The 22,738-nt window shown below is 41.6% G+C and overlaps 1 protein-coding gene across 1 annotated transcript in view; it reads left to right on the plus strand.

The window, feature by feature from the left end:
• FTCD (formimidoyltransferase cyclodeaminase) overlaps positions 1–22,738 on the plus strand; it is a 152,562-nt gene that overhangs the window by 121,925 nt on the left and 7,899 nt on the right. Inside the window, exon 10 of the mRNA XM_078681446.1 lies at positions 9,711–9,754. Coding sequence (XP_078537572.1) covers positions 9,711–9,754 — 44 coding nt within the window. The remainder of the gene's footprint in view (positions 1–9,710; positions 9,755–22,738) is intronic.

A 22,738-nucleotide genomic window follows, 5' to 3' on the forward strand; every position in this document is an offset into this window, starting at 1 on the left:
GATGGTAATGTGACCGATGATATCTAACGCAAGCTTAACCCAAGTCTTGTCCGGAACTGGCACAACATCACTGGACTGGGAACAGGGATTTTTTTACTAATTGCGCAGGATATAATAATAATCCAACATATTCCCTCAAACTCTTTTCGCAGCCCTCATTCCAATGCGATCATCAAGAGCCAAACTAACAACTTTATGTAATTTCACTGGCCCCACTAGCAATTTGGTATGCATCAAGTAACCTTCTTGTAGGGACAGTTCAATAGCCACACGCCGGTAGGCCATTACTTCATCCTCTAAGTTCTTAGACAAAGACCCTTCCCCAAAAATATACTCCTTCCCTCTCCTTTCTTGATCACTTTACCTTAATCCTGAACTATACAAAAAAATGATGGATTGAATGCTTGAATTAATCTCAGCCCCTGGTAATTACTCTGGACTGCATCTCAGTCCATTGTTATTTTGCACACCATGCCACCTCAGCCTGACCCACCTTTATCTAAATAAGTATTGATCTTACGCCAATGGGAACAGTCCAGCCCGAACTGCCAGGCCAGGTCCTTCTTGAACCCAAACACAAGCAACCGAGGACTGAGTTCACCCTTGTTAGGGCTCAGGGATGTGGTAAGGCCAAATGCATTTTGGGGGGCCCTGTTCGAAACAGCTTTGATTTTATGATCCAGTTTCAGCTCTTTAATGCCTTTTTGGTCAAATTCTAAATGTGTGTATATCTGATATTCAGGGATAGTGATGTGTGTTTTCAGTATTGTAACACAGCAGCAGCTCACTAATATTACTGCAAATAATCTGTCACATCCTCCCATTTCTCATATGTGAGGTCCTGGATTGATCTAAAAGAAACCTTTTATATGGATGTTGTATGAAACAAATGCATTTTGTCTGCAAAATGTCTGTAATAGATGCAAACATCAAAGATGAATGATAGAAATGATTTATTTACAACAATCTGTTTCAAAATTATTTAAGGTCATCAGGGCAAGACTCTCTGCAGAACATAGCTGTCTCTATCAGGGGGCCCCTGAAAGTCTTGGCCTCTGGGCGAGAGCCCACTTTGCACATGCCTTAAAACGTCTGTTAGGGCTCATCAGCCATGTATAGCTTAGTTCCAGTGGCACATGGTGCAATGGGAGCCCCATCTGGGCATACCTATCCTACTCAGGGTGCCACACTGAACTGTTCAGAAAACTGTTGGGTAGAATGCTTGGATTAATCTCAGCCACTGGTAACTTCTAGTGACTGCACCTCAGTCCATTGTTATTTTGCACACCATGCCGCCTCACTTTGGACCCAGCCATATGCAAATCCGTTTTGACCCTGCTCTAATTGAAAGTCTAGTCCATGCTGCCAGGCCAGGTCCTCCCTAAAATGGAACTCAAGCAACCCTAGACCTGCCTTTCTTCCTCCATGGCACCATCCCAATCTGCTTTGATTATGGTACCTACAATAGACTCCTTTAGGGAGCACACTACAACTTGACCCTCAGCAGTATGCTGGTCCCCAAAATCACAAATTGGCAAACCATTTTTAGAGATGTTGCCCACCCCCGCAGTATATAGCCCTTGTAGCCACTTAGCTATTCCAGGGGTAAATTAACCAGCGCTTTTGCTGGTATACCAATCAATGAGAAGTTTATGAAGGAGCCTGGTGTTAAATTCCAAACACCACAAGTAACTCTTAAAATGGTTCATGCCCGCCACAAAACAATGCCTCCCTCTCAATGATTGAGTATGCGGCTTCAGCCCTCTTCAAAATGTGAAAGCCACCAACTCATCCTTCTCGTTCCTGCATTGAAGTAATATGCCACCTAAACCATGCTGGATTGGTATTCATCACTACCAACCGAGGGTCACACATATTGAATGATTTAAGTTAAGAGGAATGGCATGAGCAACATCCTTGACCAGCTGAAATGCCTTCACAGTCCTTGCCCCACACAAACTTCTCGTTCTTAAGAAGTTTCTGTATGTTGTATGCCTTTTCTGAACAGCTAGGAATAGATCTTGAATTAAACTAAGTAATGCTTAGAAACCACTCCAACTGGTCCTTGGCACCATATGCAATGAAATCAGTAATAACCTTAACTAAACTCTCTCTTGGTTAGATGTGGGTCCGTGCTCACCATGTCACTGGAGTCAAGCTAGCCTGGCTGATGAGGGGTGCGACCCTGAAACCGATCCCAGGATGATTGTTCCCGTCTAGGAAGGGCCTGGCCTGGCAGTTCCAGCTGGCCTGTTCCCATGGGGGGGCAGGGTCAGACTGATTTGCAGAAGGCTGGGTCTAAACTGGAGTGGCACAGTGTGCAAAAAACTATGGATTTTGGCCCAGATCTTTGTACTGGGGTGAATGTTTGACATTGTTTTGGCATTTCGTCCATCTGTTCTGTTAGCATCAGCCATAGATAAAGGTATACATTTAAACCTAGATGCCCCTTTAGGGAGGACACCACATTAAATGTCAGGAATTGTAGGAAAGTGGAATATTATGTGGTATTGTTCTTTGACTTTATATGTAATATTATCACAATGCCTCAAAGATGATCCTTGGTTTCAACAACTATTCCTTAACTCAGTCCTGGTTGTGTGCATACGCAATTGACATGACTTGAAAGACATTCAACACCAATTTATAAGAATAGAGCTCATTTTTATATAAAAATAAACACCAAAACTAACTTTGTATCCTGCATATAACCAGAATTATGGATTTTTAAGGCAGAAAATAAATGCATTAAGGACTGCAGCCATTTAACATTGCGGTCAATGGGAAGATCTGCTTGTGACAAACAGTCACTTAGGTGTAGAGTTCCTTTCCACCCTCGTAGCATAGAGGTCTTTTGGGGCCCAGGACCAGGTTTCAACAGTCAGAGTATTTTATTGTGCTTGGGGAGTCCGGGTGCAGAGGTAATGTCTGAGCTGTCAGTGGGCTTTAAAACTGGAGTTTTAATATTGAGGTCAATAGGAAAAGTTGCTCAGTGCCAAATGGTCACTTTGGGGTCAAGTTACTTTCTACCCTCGCAAGGTAGAGGTCTTTGGGGTCCCAGGACCAAGGTTCAACAGCCGGTTCACTTCTACCTTGATCAGTGAGCCCGTGTGCAGAGGTAGGTTTGGCTTTCAATCCACTTGAATCTGGTCATGTCAATACTGTTTTTTCCATATGGACATTTTAAGAAAACATTGGTTCTCACAGGGCCAGGTCGGTCTCCATAAAACAAGAGCAGTTAGGTTTAAAGCAGTGTTAATCAATATGCCGGTACCAAAGGGCATATAAAGGCAAATAATGCCTGCATTGATTAACACTGCTTTAAACCTGACTGCTCTTGTTTTTTGGGACCGATCTGGCCCTGTAAGAACCAATGTTTTCTTAAAATACTAATAACCACCCCCAGGTTCGAATATTGGGGTTCCCCTGTTTTCTCATTACATTTTCCATATGGACGACGCAGTCAAGAAGGTGATGCAGGTACACCAGAGCCCGATTTTTACTAACATCGGTCGCTGTTCCTGGGAGCCTGTCTCTTAATGCAGAGTTGACAAACTGGGTCAGTCACCATCCTGGTGACAACAGCCTTGGTAATGGTAATCAAAAATAACTTTGGCTGCTGTAGGTCAATGGGAGAGAGGTAATGGCTCAAGACTTCATGGCAAGCTGGCCTAAAACTCCCAGAGTGCACTGCACCACTTTTCTTTGGGCGATGTCCCGGCAGGCCCAGTGACTAGCGCTTCAGCACATAGTTCTACCTCCAACTTACAGAGGACTAGTTCTACCCATCCAGGGGAGTCTGAGACTGCTTCGGACTCCCACATGGGTCCCTCTGCCAGGGAGTGCTGATTCTTGGCCATGGACAAAAGTCGCTCACGGAGTTCCAAGCAGTGTTGCCACAGGGATCCAGTATCCCTCTTACTTTGTTAGCTGGGCAAAGTCTTGTTGACAGGAAAATGGTCATCTCTCTGGCCTTCCTTGAAGTATGTCGATCAGATCTGTGGTGCTGGTGTCAGGGGTGTCCCTTACATGCTGGATTTAAGGGAGTTAGGGGTTTGGGAGCTGGAGCCAATAGGCAGCTACTCCCTACTGCTAATCCGCCCCTAGGTGATCACAACTGGTGGTGTGGGTCACTTTTCCTACCCAGAATCCACCATTTCTGCCCTCCTAAAGATGGCATTATTCCATTTTAGGTGTACAGGTTGACTGACAACCCTTAGAGGTGTAACCAGCCGTCTTGGAGGTGCACTACTCCTGCATATATAAATTTCCAGCCTTGCCCCAGTCCAACACACCTGAAGGCAAGAAGCCAAGGGGAGGGAGGGCGGCGGGGTTTGTCTTCCATGAGAGACAGCCTTCTTGCATATGAGATGCGGTAAGAGCTTTTAAAACTTGCTGCACTGATGTCTCCCTTCACTAGTCTACTCAAGGGGAGGGGAGTGTGACCTCCTTCCTGCCTAAGCCTTTATTCTACCTCCTGGGGACATGCATACTACCTGGTGAGAGGTTAGAACTCTGTCTTGGCAGCAGCTGGGGCGGGGAGATCCGGGCCTGCCAGCCAAAGTACATGTCTGTTGGGGTAAGCAGGAGTGCAAACTCTAAGGTAGTCACCTGGGTGCATGCCAGCCATCCCTTGACACAAGGGGAGAGAAGGCAAGTTGTTTAACACCAAACTAGACATATTTAGGTGTTTCCATAAGGGAGCTAGCAACCAGCCTGGTGACCAACAAGCCTTGGTTGCAGTAATGGTAACCTGGGTATCCCTTGTTCTCCTATGCATCGCCGATCACTTGCAGTGCACTTTAATGGTAAAGTCATTATGATGACATGTAAGCTTGCACTCACATGTCGAAGACCCTTAATATACTGTATCCTACTTCCTGGGCTCAAGATGCCTGCTCTAGGGGTGACTAACGTATACTAAATGCAGTGCTGGGGTTTTGTGAAACATGGGGAGGACAAAGTCGTATTGGAACAGTGAACACTGTTTCTGCAGTCTGCAATGGCAGGGCTGCTGTCATCAGAGGACCGGTTGCTACGCTCGGGGTTGCGGTGTGTTTGGGCTTACCTTGGCCTGATCAAAACCGTGGTTACATCTTTCCATGACTAATATGAATTATCCAATAATCCCTAAAAAGAAAGGATCTTCTTAGATATTTTTATAAGAATTTGATGAATGTCTAATCATGCAGCATCTATAAATTTGAAAATTACACGTTACATTCAGCCCTGAAGAAGTCCGGTGACGGACGAAACGCGTTGGCTCTTTGGCTATCAGCGATTATTTTAAGGAAAATGAAAAACTGAATAAAGGAAAGAATATTGAAGATACAAAGTCTCTTGTTTATATATCCATTGGGAAAACGACCATGACAATGTTATTTAACTAATACGGAGATTTTTTGTAAACTGCATATGTAAACTCGAAGGGTGCTGTCCATTTTCTAGAGTCTGGTTGGCCAAGGAAGTAGGGTTTCCCATCTTCCTTGTTTAGGGTTTGTATAGGGATTACATTCCCGGTTCTAGCACCTTCGCCTTGGACTTAGTCACGGTACTTAAATAGTGGTGCAAACGTTTTGCCTTAATCCCTAAATAAAATTTCTTCTCTGCTGTCATTAGTTTACCTGGGTCACTCAGGGTGGCACAACCGGGAAACGACCTTTACAACGACTCATTCACCACCAAGGGTCTGAACTACGACTCCTTAACAACGACTGAACTTGAATCACGAGTCTTTTAACCACTAATGCATTTACAACTACCTCTGGCCAGTAGATGGCACTCTTGGATTGTATATGAAAGATGTATTACTATTGCTATGCCTTTACTACGAAATTGAAGTATTTTACAGGTACATACATACCCATTACCCATACAGAAGTGTGTATGGAAGTGTGTATGTAGGTGCAGAGTAGTAATATCGACGTAGAAATATCGTCTGACATTAATATCTCAGCAGAAATATCGAGTGGAACAAATATCGACAACAAAAATAGTTTGACCAGAATATCGACTGACAGGTAAGTAATATCAATAACAATAATATAGTTGTAATAAATATAGTTTACAAAAATATAGTTTACAAAAATATCGATTTATTAATAATGTTATGTATTTTAGTGTTTTAAATGAGAATTGTTTGTGATTTTATTATGTTTTGGAATTGTATTAGTTATTAATGTTTTTTATGTTTAATTTTGTGTTAATTCCGTAGCGGGTTGTGGGTTTATAGGGGAATAAGGTGGGAAGCAATTTAATTATATAAAATTAATTGATTAATTCATGTGTTAATTAATAGTTTAATAATTAATTTCAATTAGTCAATTAATAATTAATTATGTTAATTGTTTAATTAATTTTAGGTGTGTTGGGGAGTGCATACGTGTAAATGGTGTGAAGGGTGGTAATTTATTATCAATTAATAATTTTTAAATTAATTGCCATTAATTAATTATTAATTGTAAATGTGTAATTAATTTTAGGTGTTGTGGTGTTTTTAAGTGTATATGGTGTGAAAGCTGGTAATTAATTAATTAGAAAAAACATCAATTTCATTAATTAATTAGTAAATATTAAATGTAATTGTGTAATTAATTTTAGGTGTGTAGTGGATATTTTAGTTTTAAATAATGTGTAATTAATGTTTTATTATCTTTGTTAATAATAATATATTTAAATGTATATATTAATTATGTTTATATTGAAAATTAAATTTAAAACCATTTTTGATAGTTTTTTTTATTGTTTTGTGTTCCAGCGCTTTCCTTACTATTGTACTCTCTGGAGTGGGATTAGTCCTTCTTACCCCAACGCTATCCAACGCTTTCCCTACTGTTGCACTCTCTGGAGTGGGAATACTAATGTTTTACCCCTACGCTATCCAACGCTTTCCCTACTGTTGCACTCTTTGGAGTGGGAATAGTCATTTTTACCCCTACGCTATCCAACGTTTTCCCTACTGTTCACTCTCTGGAGTGGGAATAGTAATCTTTACTCCTACGCTATCCAACGCTTTCCCTACTGTTGCACTTACTGGAGTGGGAATAGTAATTTTTACCCCTACGCTATCCAACGTTTTCCCTAATGTTGCACTCACTAGAGTGGGAATAGTCATTTTTACCCCTATGCTTTCCCTACTGTTGTACCCTTTGGAGTGGGAATAGTAATTTTTACCCCTGCGCTATCCAACGCTTTCTCTACTGTTTCACTGTCTGGAGTGGGAATAGTAATTTTTACCCCTACGCTATCCAGCGCTTTCCCTACTGTTGCACCCTTTGGAGTGGGAATAGTAATTTTTATCCCTATGCTATCCAGCGCTTTCCCTACTGTTGCACCCTTTGGAGTGGGAATAGTAATTTTTACCCTTACACTATCCAACGCTTTCCCTACTGTTGCACTCACTGGAGTGGGAATAGTAATTTTTACCCCTACGCTATCCAACGTTTTCCCTAATGTTGCACTCTCCGGAGTGGGAATAGTAATTTTTACCCCTTCGCTATCAAATGTTTTCACTACTAATGTTTGTATTTTGTTATTAAATGTATGTATTATTATTTTTTAATACTTTAATGTGTTAATTAAATATAGAATATTATTTTGTATTCAAAATGTTTTATGTTTATTTTATTTTCATATAATTAAAGTTTATAAATTAAAGATAATAATAAAATGTAATTAAGAAAATATATGTATATGTACACATTTATTGTGTTTATATTCATTAAATTAAGTTGATTTGTTATAATTAAAATTTAAATGTTTAATTTATTTTGTTAATGTTAATATTATTTAATTTAAGTTATATTATTTTTTAAAGTCGATATTTTTTACATCTATATATTTTACATCTATATTTTTGAGTCGATATTGTTGTACTTACCTGTTTAAGTATAGGGATTCGATATTTTTGTAGTATATTTTTACATCTATATTTTTGTAAACTATATTTTTGTTATCGATATTTAAACATGGAACCGTGTATGTGTGCATGTGTGTGTGTATGTAAATAATAATACTGAGTTTTATAGAGCGCAACAGCTACCTCCATAGGAAGTGTCCCGGCGCTGGTGTGAGCAGTGCGAATCATAGTGCAAAAAAGACGAAGTTAGTGCCTAAAAAGCCATGTTTTCAGTAGACTTCTGAAGCAGGGTTCAGAGGGTGCTTGCTGGATTTCCTGTGGCAGGGCATTCCAGAGCAATGCCGTACTAGCGGAAAAAGCTCTGCCGCCCAAACGCGCCCTTTTCACTCGAGGGACTTGGAGATGGACCTTAAAGCTAGACCTTAGAAGTCTGACCTGAGAGTATCTAGGCAGTCGTTTTTTTAGATAATTCGGGCATGTCCCATAGAGAGCTCTATAGGCCAAGGTAAGCGCCTTGAATTTTATGCGACTTGCCACAGGTAGCCAATGCAGCATACGTAGGTGAGGAGAGATGTGATGTCTGAAAGGGACCTGCCCGAGTAATCTGTATGTGTGTGTATATATATATGTGTGTGTATATATATGTGTATGCATGTATGTGTATGTATGTATGTATGTGTGTGTGTGTATATATATAATATATATATATATATATATATATATATATGTGTGTGTATATATGTGTGTGTGTGTATATATGTATATATAGCTATAGCAGGCTAGTTTCTCCGTCAGCTCCCCCTCACTCGCGACCGGGTGCTATTTATATTATTTATTTATTTATAATAACCAGTAAAATAAATACATTAATGGGGTAAAGGCATAGTAGTTGTAAAAGATAGTTGTTGTTAAAACTTTAGTGGTTTAGACTAAGTAGTGGTTAAGGAGTAGTTATTGCATCATATAACTGGCACAACCAGTGCTATAAACCCAGAGTGTCCATTTACCAAACCTGCCCTGGTTACCACAGGTACCACTTACCAGGGACTTATAAGGGAGATAAGCTATTGTAAATTGGGGATGTGAATTAAACATGTCACTTAGGGGGAAAGAACACTGGCACTGGAGCCCGGTTAGAAGGCTTCAGTGCACTGTCTAAGTCGAAAACCAGCATCTAGCAGTTCAAATGGGGGCACAAAGTTGGGGGGCGGGGGGTGGCATCTGCAAACAGTCCTGTTTCTTACCGGAATCCCCAAGTAATGCAATCTGATGATAGGCCATGGCCAGATCTAATGCAGAGAGATCCTTAACGTCCTTGAAAGAGCTTAGCATCTCAGAAATATTTGGCAGTGGGTGACCAGCTACCCATATGATGACATTTAGATCTGTCAGAGCTATACACATCCTTAAAGCCCAATTGGCCCTGCGTGCTAACATAACTGGGATTAACAAATCGAAACTCTCAATTGCTTATATTGTATCCCGTTTGCACAACATTTCAAATCCACTCATCCGCTTGAACCCAAGGGAACTCTCTTCAAGTTGGGAACAATAGGGCATCATTAGTGATTCTGGATTGTGGTTTGATTGTGTGTTGTGCTGCGGGGGGTGTTCATGTGTGTTTTGTCTGTCCAAATGAGGGGGAAGGTGTATGGGTTCTTCACTCTAGTGTAGTGGAATCTTGGGTGTGGATTCCATGTAGAATGTTATCGGTTGTGTTGTTGGAACTTACCAGATGGGAGTCTGTTGCTCCTGGTCATTATGCCTGCCATACCTTAACTCAATAAAGGAGTAAAAATATATGGCAATTGGCACTTCCTTTCAATATTCTTCGTGTTTCTTTCCTCTGCAGGCTGCAATGAAGCTACCCCGATCCACAGTTGAGGAGAAAGCCAGGTCGGTACTATTAAGTCTTTGATTTTTTTTTTTCTTCAAAGCACAATATTGCTTTCAATTAAGGAGCTTTCATATCCTATATAACTAAACAATCTAATGCATAAGCAGGTTAAGTAGCCTGGGTGAACATCAGATCTCAAGCTATTACTACCTCGATACACTAACCCCCATACTCGCAGCATACAGGGAATCTGATTTCACGTAGCAGTTTTTAATTCCATAACCATAGAATGCATGCTAAATGTTCAAACGTTTTGAAGCATATTTAGGATGGGGAGGAGTATAATCTTGTTTCAGTATAGTCCGGCTTGACCTTTATCCCTTAGTGCGCAAGCAGGTCTTCAGCAATAGGTTTGTTTTTTGCCAGATGGCTGCTATGTGGTATTGCTTAACTTAATCTTCTGCTCCTCTTACCTGATCCGACTCACCTGCCAAGAACATCTTGTTACATATTGCTCATACTTTACATTTCCCTCACTTAAATTTCCCCATTGCTTAACCATTGCATGTAATAGAATGTTTGATGTCACACTAGAATGTTAAGTACCTGACTGCTCTAGGTAGAGACAGTTGATGGCAGACAGGCTGAGCGAAAGAAGATCTGCTCCCGGTGGGACCTTCTCCCTTACTTCTACTTACCTTACTTTTATCTATTATAACCAATAAATATCAACTTAATAATACCAACGTCTACTGGATCTAATTACATGAATAAGTACCATATATACATTGCAACAATGGCGACGAGGACAAGCGAAAAAGAACTACGTGTGCAGAAATTACTTTTAAAACATGGAATTGAAGAAATGGAAAATGAGAACTTTAAAAGAAGACAAACAACGCTTTTGATGCCCCACCGGTGTCATGTCACATCAGACAGCCTACAGGAAACATCTACAAAGGTATGTTTCAAGCGTTGTACTTTGAAATTTAAATTGGCAGATTTATTAACAAAAGCATCAAGAATTCAAAATATGACGAGTGTCAGGGTAGAACGATATAGAACTTAAATATATTTCATACCGCTATGTTCAGAGCCAAACTTGAATGACTGTATAGTTTGAAGGAGAGAAGATATAAACCTTCCAGCAATCTAAAATAAATAATTATAATTCAAGAACAAGGAAGAGAATTTTGAAAAATTATTTGAGACAGCTGCTTTCAAATTGTCTAAAGCTAGTAAAGATGGATGTGACAGAAATCTAAAAAATTCAAAAATGAGTTACAGCTATGAAGCAAGTGAGAGGCGATTTTGAGGAAAGAACGCTGTTTATAGACTAATTCCCTGCAGATGTATGTGCAAGCGACGAGCAGTATTAAGGAGGTGATTAAATGCTAACGCGCTCAACTTGACAGAGCATTTCATGTGAGACTCCGATTATTTCATGTGGAGCGCTGACACTCACCGTCCTGTTTGAAGATGACAGTTTAAATGTCGGTTGGTTCGCAGCCGTCCTTGTCCTTTCCCTGCTTCAGCCTAAATGATGACGTATTCAGAGAACTCCGAGGAGATGGCGATATGAAGCTCTCCTCGCGCTCTGATTCAGACGTCAGCCGATGAGTCACCGCTGATGAGTCACCGCATCTACTGAAGCGCATTTCCGTCAAAACATCGAGCAAAAAACGAAACGGACAGCGTGAAATTACTACAAGATGCCGTCATTGATCAAATACCTCTAAATACTTTACTTCTGAAGTAATCTGCCAAAAGCTTTCAATTATTCAACATTTCTGACCAAATACTTTACTATTGAAATTAATTACCATCGTATTCGTCTTCAAGTCACAGCGATTGACGCGCTATTAAAAAAAAAAAAAAATTTAAACCCTGCAAGTACCTGAGATATTTTCATTCATATTTCAAGAGACAAGGTACTGTTAATATTCAAACCTCGAAATTCATTACCATTGATATGACAACGGTGACTACTTTTATTATTTTAAATTATTATTTTCCATCAGTCACTTTTATATATAAACATTAATCTACATGTTGCGTTCTAATAATTTAAGGAACAGTTATGTATTACAATAGAGAAATTAGTTTATTGATTTATTTAAATTCTTAATGACTCAATTAATTATATACAGCTTGAATAGTTAAATACTGAAATTGATGAATTAATTTATTTATATTATGTTCTTTAATGCTTAAATTTAAGAGTTTAATGAGTCCTGACAAAGTTTGGATTTATTAATATTAATGAACCACATTAGTGCTAAATTAATTTGAGGCGTTCATTAAGTGTTGAGATTTATTATACTAATTTTGATGAACCACTTATTTAATAGTGCTCTAATTTAGATAGAGGAGTTCACGTTGTACTGTAAAAAGTCTACGTTTATTGCTTGAACTTTGAGGAGTTCACATTTACTGCGAAGAGTCTACAATCTACATTTATTACTTGAACTTTGAGGAGTTCAATGTTGGTGTATATTTTCTTAAACTTAGAGGAGTTCAATACCATACATTGAGGAGCCACATCAGTGCTCGTTTTGAGGTGCTCCATTAGTTTGATATAAACTCTGAGGAGTTCAATTGTTCTATTGTTTTGGAGAGCAATAGTTGCTAAATGTCTTGATATGGACTCTGAGGAGTTCCATTTTGCAATATTATTAAAGCCACAAGTTATTCTATTGGCCATTATGAACCACGAAAGTGCTCTATATTAAGAGGTGTTCATATTGTATTTAATTTCTTGTGAAGAGCCGCAAGTTACTCTATCTGGCTCTCATGTTTTTTAATTATCTAACCCATCCATCCCATTCTTATGGATATTATGGTGTTTTTATTCCACATTTTCCATTCCAGTGGATTTTATTAAGTTATACTTGTGATCCTTATTTTCATTCTAGTGGATACAATTTTTTTCTCTTTAGAAAAGGGATGGGACCTTTAGATTAGGAAGATCATTAAATATAAAAGTGGAATCCTTCTTGCATTTCAACAGTTAATTAAGAATGCTATGTAATGTGTTCATTTAGTCATCATATTTTAAAATGAAAATGCAATCCACCTTATTGTTCAATTATTCATTATTGTTCAATTATTATATTTTTATGAATGCAATGCAATTTATTCCATCATCATTATTTGTTGTTTTATAAGGAAGGGGGATGTGTTACATATTGCTCATACTTTACATTTCCCTCACTTAAATTTCCCCATTGCTTAACCATTGCATGTAATAGAATGTTTGATGTCACACTAGAATGTTAAGTACCTGACTGCTCTAGGTAGAGACAGTTGATGGCAGACAGGCTGAGCGAAAGAAGATCTGCTCCCGGTGGGACCTTCTCCCTTACTTCTACTTACCTTACTTTTATCTATTATAACCAATAAATACCAACTTAATAATACCAACGTCTACTGGATCTAATTACATGAATAAGTACCATATATACATTGCAACACATCTCTTCAATGTCTCTACCTGCTCTTGTAAAGTCACTGTTTACTCTTACACCCTGTAGCCTCATCCTTCACAGAAATGCCATAGTTCTCCGGTATGTGAGAAATATCCACTTTTGTCTCTGTTGGCTTCTTTACTCTTGAGATTCACGCTGACGCTGACTGTAAAATGCTTTCCTGAATGTGGGCCTTGTGAATTCTGATCTTGGAGGCAGATCCATTCAATTTCACTTTGTAGTTCTGGTAAGTAAAATTCTTCAGGATTTGGCCACAGCAGGAGTTCTGAGGTGTGCATGTATGGGAGGTAAAGGTAGGTAGAACTCTCCTCACAAGGCTTTTATTCTAGGAGAAAGGCAAGTAGGCCTCTCTTCAGGAAGAAACTTGTGCAAGACACAGCTTTCCTTCAGTTCTGCCCCCAGAAGCAAGAATGAATCCATTACTGTTTGGTAAGCCTCATTACCCCGATAAGGTCCTCCTTGTCCCAGTCATAGCCAAGTGAGGCGGTCACTGCCCTGCTCTGCCCCCGACCGGTTATGCGCACACTAGCCTCTTCTCCATTTTTATGTAAAAACTTAAAGGTTTCTCCCTCCAACATTCCTGTAAGCTCCTCCCTCCAACATTCCTGTACGCTCCTCCCTCCAACATTCCTGTAAGTGACAAGTCAAAAACAGGTATAAAACTACAAGGAACGGAGACAGGAGCTGTGACTGGACAAAGAGGGCCTTAATTGGTGAAATTAAGTTTACCAGTAATTAATGTGTTCATTATTCAATTCAATATATTTATTAAAGATTTGGAACTCCTAGGAGGTCCACATAAAATGCATACATAATATTACAAATAAAACAAACACATAACAAGCATATTCCACAAAGCATCATAAAATTATCAAGAGCCTGCCTTCGATTAGCTAAATTTCAATAAGTAGAAACAAACAATATTGTCAGAAAGCCCAGATCATACAGTACTTGAGATTTTCCACATTACAACTCCTAGGATGTACAATGGGCATTATAAAAGCTGACAGTTCATTTAATAAAAAAAAAAGTTCCATTTCAACTAGAGAATCAATTTAAAATTAGAAGCAAAATAAAAACATGGGCATAAACAGACCTGTGCAAAAGGCAATTCAGTAGCAGCCAGCTCACAAGAAAAATACCTCCTGAATCCCACTGCATATAAGTTTTAACAACAGAACATAGTGGGAAGCAAAAGCAACCTAACCCTAATTAAGAGAAAAATGGCAGTTAATAGCTGCCTATCAATGTGCAAAATACTAATTAATAAAACTAAAATACTGATGCTTTACAGATGGAGAGGCCAGCTAAAAGGCTAGCTAAGAGGATAACCACCCATTTGAAAAGTGTGCTAAAAAGGCAAGAGAAATAAAAAATATATATATATTTTTTTTATAGTCCCACTGCTTCGTTTTTTGTCCAAAATTGAGTCTCTGGTTGATGCTACATTTTATACACAATCTTGTAAGAACATTGTTACAGGGTTAAAATATATACATGAATTCCTTAAAATAATTAAATAATTTTACGCACACTGCTTCGTTTTTAGGACAAAAGAGATAATCTTGAGCTGATGTTACGTTTTTAACGGAGTTTTGTAAAAACATCAGACTAAGCCAACGATAACGGCTCAATGCCAATGCTGGACATACAAACAAAACATGGTCCAGAGTCTGGGTGCTCAGCGTACACAAATTACAAATGTTCCCATTGTTTGGATTCTGAGACCAGGTTGCTTTAAGGTCATTTAAGGGCAGAAGATTCATGCAACGTAAAATAAGTAAGCGTCGAATGCCGTGTTTTAAGTTCCAAAATAAATATTTTTGTGCAATTCTCTGAGTTTGTCCTAATTATTAGTTTTAATCTTTCTTTAGAGTTACGGGATTGAATGTCTCTATCAAAACTAATTCTGCCACTCAGTTTTTAGGAGAGACTTAAATCCTAATGATGGAAGGGTAAGCACTGATTCTTCTTGTATACTAAAGACTTGTAGTGCCAAAGAGAAATCACGGTGAAAGGAGTAGTTACCTGCCTTAACATCAAAGATTTCATGGCATAGGACACCTCTTAGTTAATCAGGCTCACTATCTTTTAGCTGATCACCCCAACGTAGAACCCTGGATAAGCCTTGAGTTTAGGAGTTTATCAAATTAAATTCCAATGTGATTGCTGCTGTTGGCTTGGCTGTTCGGGATGGACTGTTCCCATGAGGCACAAGGTGAGACTGATTTGCAAATGGCCATGTCTGAACTGGGGTGGTGGAGTGAGCTAAAGAATGGTGATGGATTAAACCCAGATAAGTTGACTGTGGGGGCAGTGTTTGATTTGCTCAAACGCTCCATCCATCATCCCCTTTGGTATCGCTCTATTTACAGGAAGCGCCGGTCGGCTTAGAACTATATAGTCTTCGGAGGACCAGTTCTTGGTTATCCAAGTCTCTTGGAGACAGATTATATCGGGTTTCTGCTCTTTCAAGAATAGAAGTTTGTTTTTATTTGTGCTAAGGCCGGCTGTGTTCCAGGATATCACATTAATATCCTTGCTAGGAAGAATTTCACATTTTAGGCCTAAGGGTCCATTTGAATTAAGAGCACCTGCAACCCAGCTCCATTTCTTATCCTCCTCCTCTACGGGGAGCACTTGTTGAATATTTATTTCGGTATGGAGCAAAACCCTCATGCCATTTTTACCAAGAAAGACATGCAAAGTACTTTCTTTCGCCGGAAATGGTGTTCCTCTTCCGGAGGATTATACGGCAATATTAGCAGCTTAATCTGGGACACTTTTTTTAAAGATAGCTCCACCTCAGGAATTATAACGTCAATGCCGCAATGTCGTAATTTATCGCAATTTATCGCTATGTACCAAAATCAGGTGGGAGATTGCTTTGGATGAGAATGTAACTCTTGCAAGCCTGAGTTTATTATATTTTTGTACCTCCACCAGAGCTAAATCATTACTTTTAATCATCCGCAGGCTCACTATTTCAGCAAAGCAACCCAACAAAAAAGACCTGTTCATATATAATTCATAGTAAAAAATAAACGAAAAATCCAGGCTATATGGGGCAGGCTGGAAATTATTATCAGAGCTGGATGCCTCAGAGATGATGTTGTTGGAGCTATAAATAACATTGGTACCTAGAGAGGAAGCAAACAGAGAAGCATTAGGGTTCAATGTACTCTAAACCATAGGAGAAGCATTTGTATCTATGATATCGCATCTTTGGTCGAATTGATAGATTTAATAGGAACACATAAGTTCAGAGAGGGAGAGCAAGAACCCAATAAATTACACTCTTATGATACGTCTTCGGCACATTTAAATCCAGCTTTGGACATGTAATATGGATAAGTTTGGGATTGAATCGTAACTGTTTGGATATTTTTTTGTTTATCCTTTGTCGTTTTTCCCTTTTTCCCTTCTTTTGTCTTGCGTGCGATGCTACTTTTGTTCTTAAAGACTTTTCATTACTCCCTCCTAGGACCTCCTCGGACCTCCTCGTCCCAGACATAACCAACTGTCGAATTCCCAAACAATAAAGAACGTTGTACATCATGCTTTGAAGCACATTGTTAATTTATTAAAGTCTACAATTAATTAATTGCTGCTTTCCCCACACTAAATGGCAAAATTATCAGTGGATTAACTGAGAATATCTAAAAAATAATGATTAACAAAAGTGCTGTGGGATTACCAGGTGGCAGCTCTGCATATTTTTTAAATTGATCCTCCCTCCTCACTTCTGCCCAGGTAGTAGAAACCGATCTAGTCAAGCTACCTTGAATCTGAGATGAGCGATCCTTCGCCAATGATTTGTAAGCCTGACAAATAGTGTGCGGAACCCATCTGCTCAAGGTGGATGTAACCATCTTTTTGCCCTTATCGACGATTCCAAAGATAATAAAAAGCGAATCTGAAAGCCGAAATTCCTTAGTGTATTGTAAATTAACCTGTAAGGGTCTTCTCACAACTAACATTGAAGAAATTGTTAATCTTTTCTTGCAACTACCTCCTGTTGGAAATGAAATTTTGTATTCACTGTTGGAATGAATTTGGGATCTGCCTGCAAAATCAATCTATTTGGAACGATCTTTAAATATAGATGATAAAAACCTAGTGCCAACAATTCCTCTCACCTCCTAGCCAATGTTATGGCCAATGTAAAAGGCTATTTTGATTGTTTGAAACTCTCGAACCGGCAGATATGACGTGGTTCTCAGACCGTTGTAAACCTTTTAGAGCTGTAGGTAAATGCCAATTAGGAATGATGACCTGTACAACTGTTTTTCACAGTCAAAAACTTTTAAACAAATGTTCAACCAATGGGTTAATCTGATCTAACTCACCCCAGAACTTCTAAATGCTTTTATTGCTGCCGATTTCACTGCCAAGGTGGCGTGGGCTAGCTCTTTCAAAAAACCCTCCGCAAAAATTCCAGGATCTGAAAGGCATCTCCCAACACCAGATCTGTACCTGTAACTGAACTCCGTTTAGCAAATACACCCCAATTTTTCTTATAGGAAGAAAGTATAGACTGTTTTGAAAGAGTTGAATCTACTTATCTACTTGGCTAGAACAATCCATAGTCTCTGAAGTTAACCTCTCAAGTGCTATGTTGTCAACTTTAGTTGTTAAAGCTGTAGGTGCTGCAACTTTGGGAATTGTAGAGGTGATGGAATGAACGGAAGATTGACAACCCTGGAGAGGTTTAGTAATAAAGGAAACCAGAGGTGTTTTTGCTAATATGGGGCAATCGCCATCATCTCTACCCTCTCCTCCAGAGTCTTCGGAAGCACCATCGGGAGGGGGGAAATAGGTGGAAAGCCATTTAAGAGACCTTGAAGGGATTAAGAACATCCGCCGGGGGAGGAGCCAAGCTCGCGTCCGAGATGGCCGCGTTTTAGCTCGGCTCCGTTCGCCTGCCTGTTTTTATCATCTATCCTGCCGTTATCCTGCCCCGGGAAGCCCTTTTTGCTGTGCTGTAGTGCTAAGACGCCTTGCAGGCACTCACCTTTTGCTCCGGTGGTCCTGGGTGCCATGGATCCTGTGCGGCGCTCCCGCTCGCTTCGGGGCCTCCGGGGTGGGCTGGCCTGGACCTTCTCGGCGGCGACGGGACGGAGCACGATGATCGGCCCTTGATGGCGCAGTGGACGTGGTCGTGGAGGCCGTTGTGCGTGTAGGCCGGCTGTGCTTGCTGGCCGGCTCCAGTGGGCCGGGGGCCTTGGGTGAAGGCGCTGCCTTCCATTGACGGGGCTACTCGTACATCTGGCTTGCTCCCCCTTTGTTCTCCAGTCCGGCCATTTTGATTTCCTCCGCCCGGACTCGGAGAACGGGACCGGCGGCACTGGTGGAGCCGGCGATTCCCCATCTTCTGGTGGCCCCCCTTCCTGCCCCGGGGTGCCCTGCCGCCGGTCGGCTGGTCTTCATTTGCCTCGCTGCTGCCCCGACGGAGGTTGACGGCCGCCGCGGCCTCGCCGGGCTTCCAAGATGGCGGCCGACCCTGAGTGTCTCAGCTGGGCCTGGACGAGCGCTGGAGGCCCGCCGCATGGCCCGGGTGCTGGATACTGTAAAGGTTTTCCTACACTTAAGGATATCCTGGACGCCCTGCACTCCTGGCGAGCTTCTGTGGCTGCACCCGTCTTCACCCTGGAGGTGGATCCTCTCTTCGGGCCGTTCGGGCTCCCAAAACCGGGTGTGGCTTCACCGTTGCAGGGTGCGGCTGGAACTATCCTAGGAAATATGGCCCCGGCGACAGCCGCGTCTGTGGGTGTGCGGAGTTCCGTTGCCCTTCATCGTCCTGTGCTGTCTCCTTTGCCGCGGGTCCGGGGGCCGAATTCCGTCTGGCCTGGACTCGATGACTCTTCCTGCCTCTTTTCGCCTCGACTGACCGGCCATGGCTCCTGTGCCAACCCAGCTGGGTCGGCCTCTCTTGAACTGTCCCTGAAACTGTGCCTGCATTGTGTGCGATGTTCTATGACTTTCCTGGATCTTCCGTGTTTTACTCCACGCGTCTTATCTGGACTGCCGTCTGATCTCCCTGTTCTATGCCTTCGGTTCTTCGCGGTCTGGTTCTTAGTGGATCGGACGGCTACAACTTTGGACAAACAAGGACAGGGCTGATACAAATTTGCCTCTGTGTGCGGTAGTCTTGTACTGGTTTGGATGAGCGGCATGTAACGGTATGATTATGTGTGACTTTATGGTGCTCCTGGAGTGTATCCTGATAATTTTTGACTTCCCGAGGGCTCTGCCCTTCTTCTCAGGCGGGTGGGTGGGTGCAGATAATACTGTCCCTTGGCCCTCTCCCATGTGTGTCTTCTTCCCTTTTTCCCTTCCCCGTTTTTGTCTTCTGTTTCCGTCTTGTCTTTGCTCTTCAATATTTCGGGTTCTAATTAGGGAGACAGGCACGCTGCTGGGGGGTAGGCCATAGCCTTCTGCAGGGGTGCAGGGTGGGCTTGAGTGGTGGGTGGGGGGGTCTGTCACTTTGGGGGGTCTTTCCCCCCCCCCTTTTTTTCTCCCCCTTTTTTTGTTTTATGGCTCTTGAGTATTCGCTTTTTCGGGACTCTATCTCGTCATGTGTCCCCCTGGGGTGTTTCTGATGCATTGACCTTCCGGTCGTATTGTGATTATGGCTCGCTATGTGTTCTGTCATCGACCTTTAATGGGTGCCGTGTACCGGTTTCTGTTTTCCTGCTTTGTCGCCGGGGGGCGCGTGGTTGGGTAGGAGTCCCTTCCTTTTTCCTTTTTCTTCCTTCCCCTCCCTCTTTATGGGGGATTTCCTTCCTTTCGTTGGGGTACGTATCGTATTGCTTTTTACGATGGGGGTTTTTTACTTATGTTTGTTAAGTCGGGTTGTTGCTGTGGTGGGTGGGTGCTGGACGGCGAACGCCATTGCCTCTCCTTGTGGTACTCCAATTGTGCTTGTATTTATCGATATGTTTACTTCGTGTTGGCTTTATCCTGTATTTTTATGATCGCCGGATCGCGGCTCACCACGGCCCCTCCCTTGGTGTTTTACTCACTGCCCGTCATGATCCTGTACTCCCCGTTCCCGTAAAAGAAAATCAACCTTCCAATATCCTGTCCCTGCTGATTGCTTTATGGCTTTTGGTGTATCTCCTGTGTTCTTGCTGTCATATCCTGTGGACAAATTTGTATTGCTAATTATGCTTTTGCTATGTGGTGGCCAGCCCGTTGGGTTGTAGGCCCGTATTTGTGAGCACTCTTTGTACAATAAAGGTTTTAAAAAAAAAAAAAAAAAAAAAAAACATCCGCTGCTCTTCCAGGGGGAATATCCTTTACGACGCGGATGTTACCCCACAGTACTGTTACGACGCATCTTTTACAACGCACGTCGTAACCACGACTTGCGCTGGAGGGCGCTTTAAGATGAGGAATAGTAGATTTACTATTCCAACACCTTCCCTACAGTACGTAGGCTGGTGTTGGAATAGTAAATTAAACTATTCCTAAGTCCGCACCCCTACAGCGCAAGTCGTGGTAACGACTTGCGTTGTAAAAGACGTGTTGTAACGGTACGCGTGGTAATACCACGTGTTGTACCGTCGTACATCCCTCTTCCAGTGGCTTAAATTAATTTGAGCATTTCATCCATCACTTTGTTGCAGTTGATGCACAAATTGTGACCGGTATGCCCAGACATGGGTTGTGTGCTCTCTGAGTCATTGGAATCAAGCAAAAGACACACAAAGGATGGATGGAATGCAGAACAAATCAAAACAATCACCCCACTCGAGATCTTGGTCAAATTCATTGTTCTTTTGCTCGCCATGCTACCCCAGTTTAGACCAAGCCATATGCAAATCAGTCTTGACCCTGGTCCTCATGTGTACATGTCTAGCCCAAACTGCCAAGCCAGGTTCTCCCTGGACCAGAAACAAGCATCCTGGGCCTGGTTTCAGGGTTTCACCCCTCATCAGCTAGGCTAGCTTGAATCCAGTGGCACAAGACCTACCTGGCTGACGATCCCTTATCAGAGTGAAACTGGTCCAAGGTTACTTGTATTCTGATTCAGGGAGGACCTGTCTTGGAGTTTTAGCTAAATTGTTACCAAGAGGTGATGGGTAAAGGCTGATTTGTACATGGTTGGATCCAAACTGTTTGGCATGGTGGGCGAAATACGATGATTGGGATGTGGCCCTAACGATTGCTAGTGGCTGAGATTAATTCAATCATTCCATCCATCACCTTGTTGTTGGTATTGCAGTATGAAAAATGTACCTACAATGTGTCAGTAAGGCACCATCACACTGACAAACCCACTTGAACTCACTCACACATACACACCCAAACATGCGAACGCAAACCCACCAAGCATGTGTTCACTTTCATACAAGCCGTTCCAGATGCTTTTTAGCTTGCCTTTTGCAAGATTGCGCCATAGTAGTCGCTCTGATTTTCATTTTTCTCGCCCTGCGCATGCTCACCAAAAATAATACAAAGGCTGCAATAAGAGCCAATGCTACTTGGCAATGCGTAGGGCTGCTCAGTCTGGAGGAGGTTGTGGGTACACATTGCCATTCCGATTCTTGCATCTTCCTCTCAGGTGAATATGGAAAGGATCAGGGAAGAGGGCGGAGGGTGTTGTGTGAGGGTGCTAATGGTTCTTCCTTGGACACAGTAATAGGAGATCCCCGACTGCCAGGCTGATGTGAGCCAGCAGTCCCTGATTTGGTGGGTGGTGCCCGATCTGTGAGATTATGCAGGAGATGCACACAGTTGGATTACAGCCTCTCTCTCATGTCCATAGCTGCGTTGAATGAGCAAGCACCAGAGCAGACTATTTCTGGGTGCAGTCTGCCAGTTGATACCTGGGTCTGCTGAGCTCAGGCAAAAAGTGGGCAGGAGCATGCCTGCATCACTAGGGCAATGGCTGATTTTGAGCAAAAGAAGGGGGTTCCCCAATGGGTATTTTTAAGGATATAGGCAGGCCATAGGGGGGAGACAACTGTGAATAGAACAAAAGAAAGCACTCTGCCTAGGGATATAATGGCCCTAGCTAGATGGTCCAAACAATATATAAGGGGTGATTAGCCTAGGAGCTGACACTGCACACAAACACAAGGTCAATCCAAATAAGCTCAAGAGAACATATTAGAAATATATATATTTTTTTATTTCTTTTAAATATATTCTTTTAGGATTAAGGTAACAAAAGTATAAAAAGGTAAATTGTACACGTGATACTTTTAGAGCATAAAAAAAGACATACACTGATAGGGGGAGAGGAAAAGATGGGGAAATGTATACTATATTAAGACCTACCCAGTAACAACCATACTTCAAACATACTGTGGCTGATTTTGATCCTGCATGTGCTATTATGGGCAAAACGGGGTCGGACAGTCAGTGCCCGATGGGCTGGGCTGACAGTGACAAGTCGGTGCATGGGCCAGTATTTGAATGTTTATGGGCCTGCTTTATGGTCTGCTGGGTCAGGTTTAGTAGTTTTCAAATTCACTAATAGGGGCACTGTTAATGTTGTGCCCGGGCCTGTTTTTTGTCCCAGTCAGACCAGCTGGGCCAGCAGTA

This window comes from Lissotriton helveticus, chromosome 3_1 (genome assembly GCF_964261635.1).
Source record: "Lissotriton helveticus chromosome 3_1, aLisHel1.1, whole genome shotgun sequence".
NCBI classification, from domain to species: domain Eukaryota; kingdom Metazoa; phylum Chordata; class Amphibia; order Caudata; family Salamandridae; genus Lissotriton; species Lissotriton helveticus.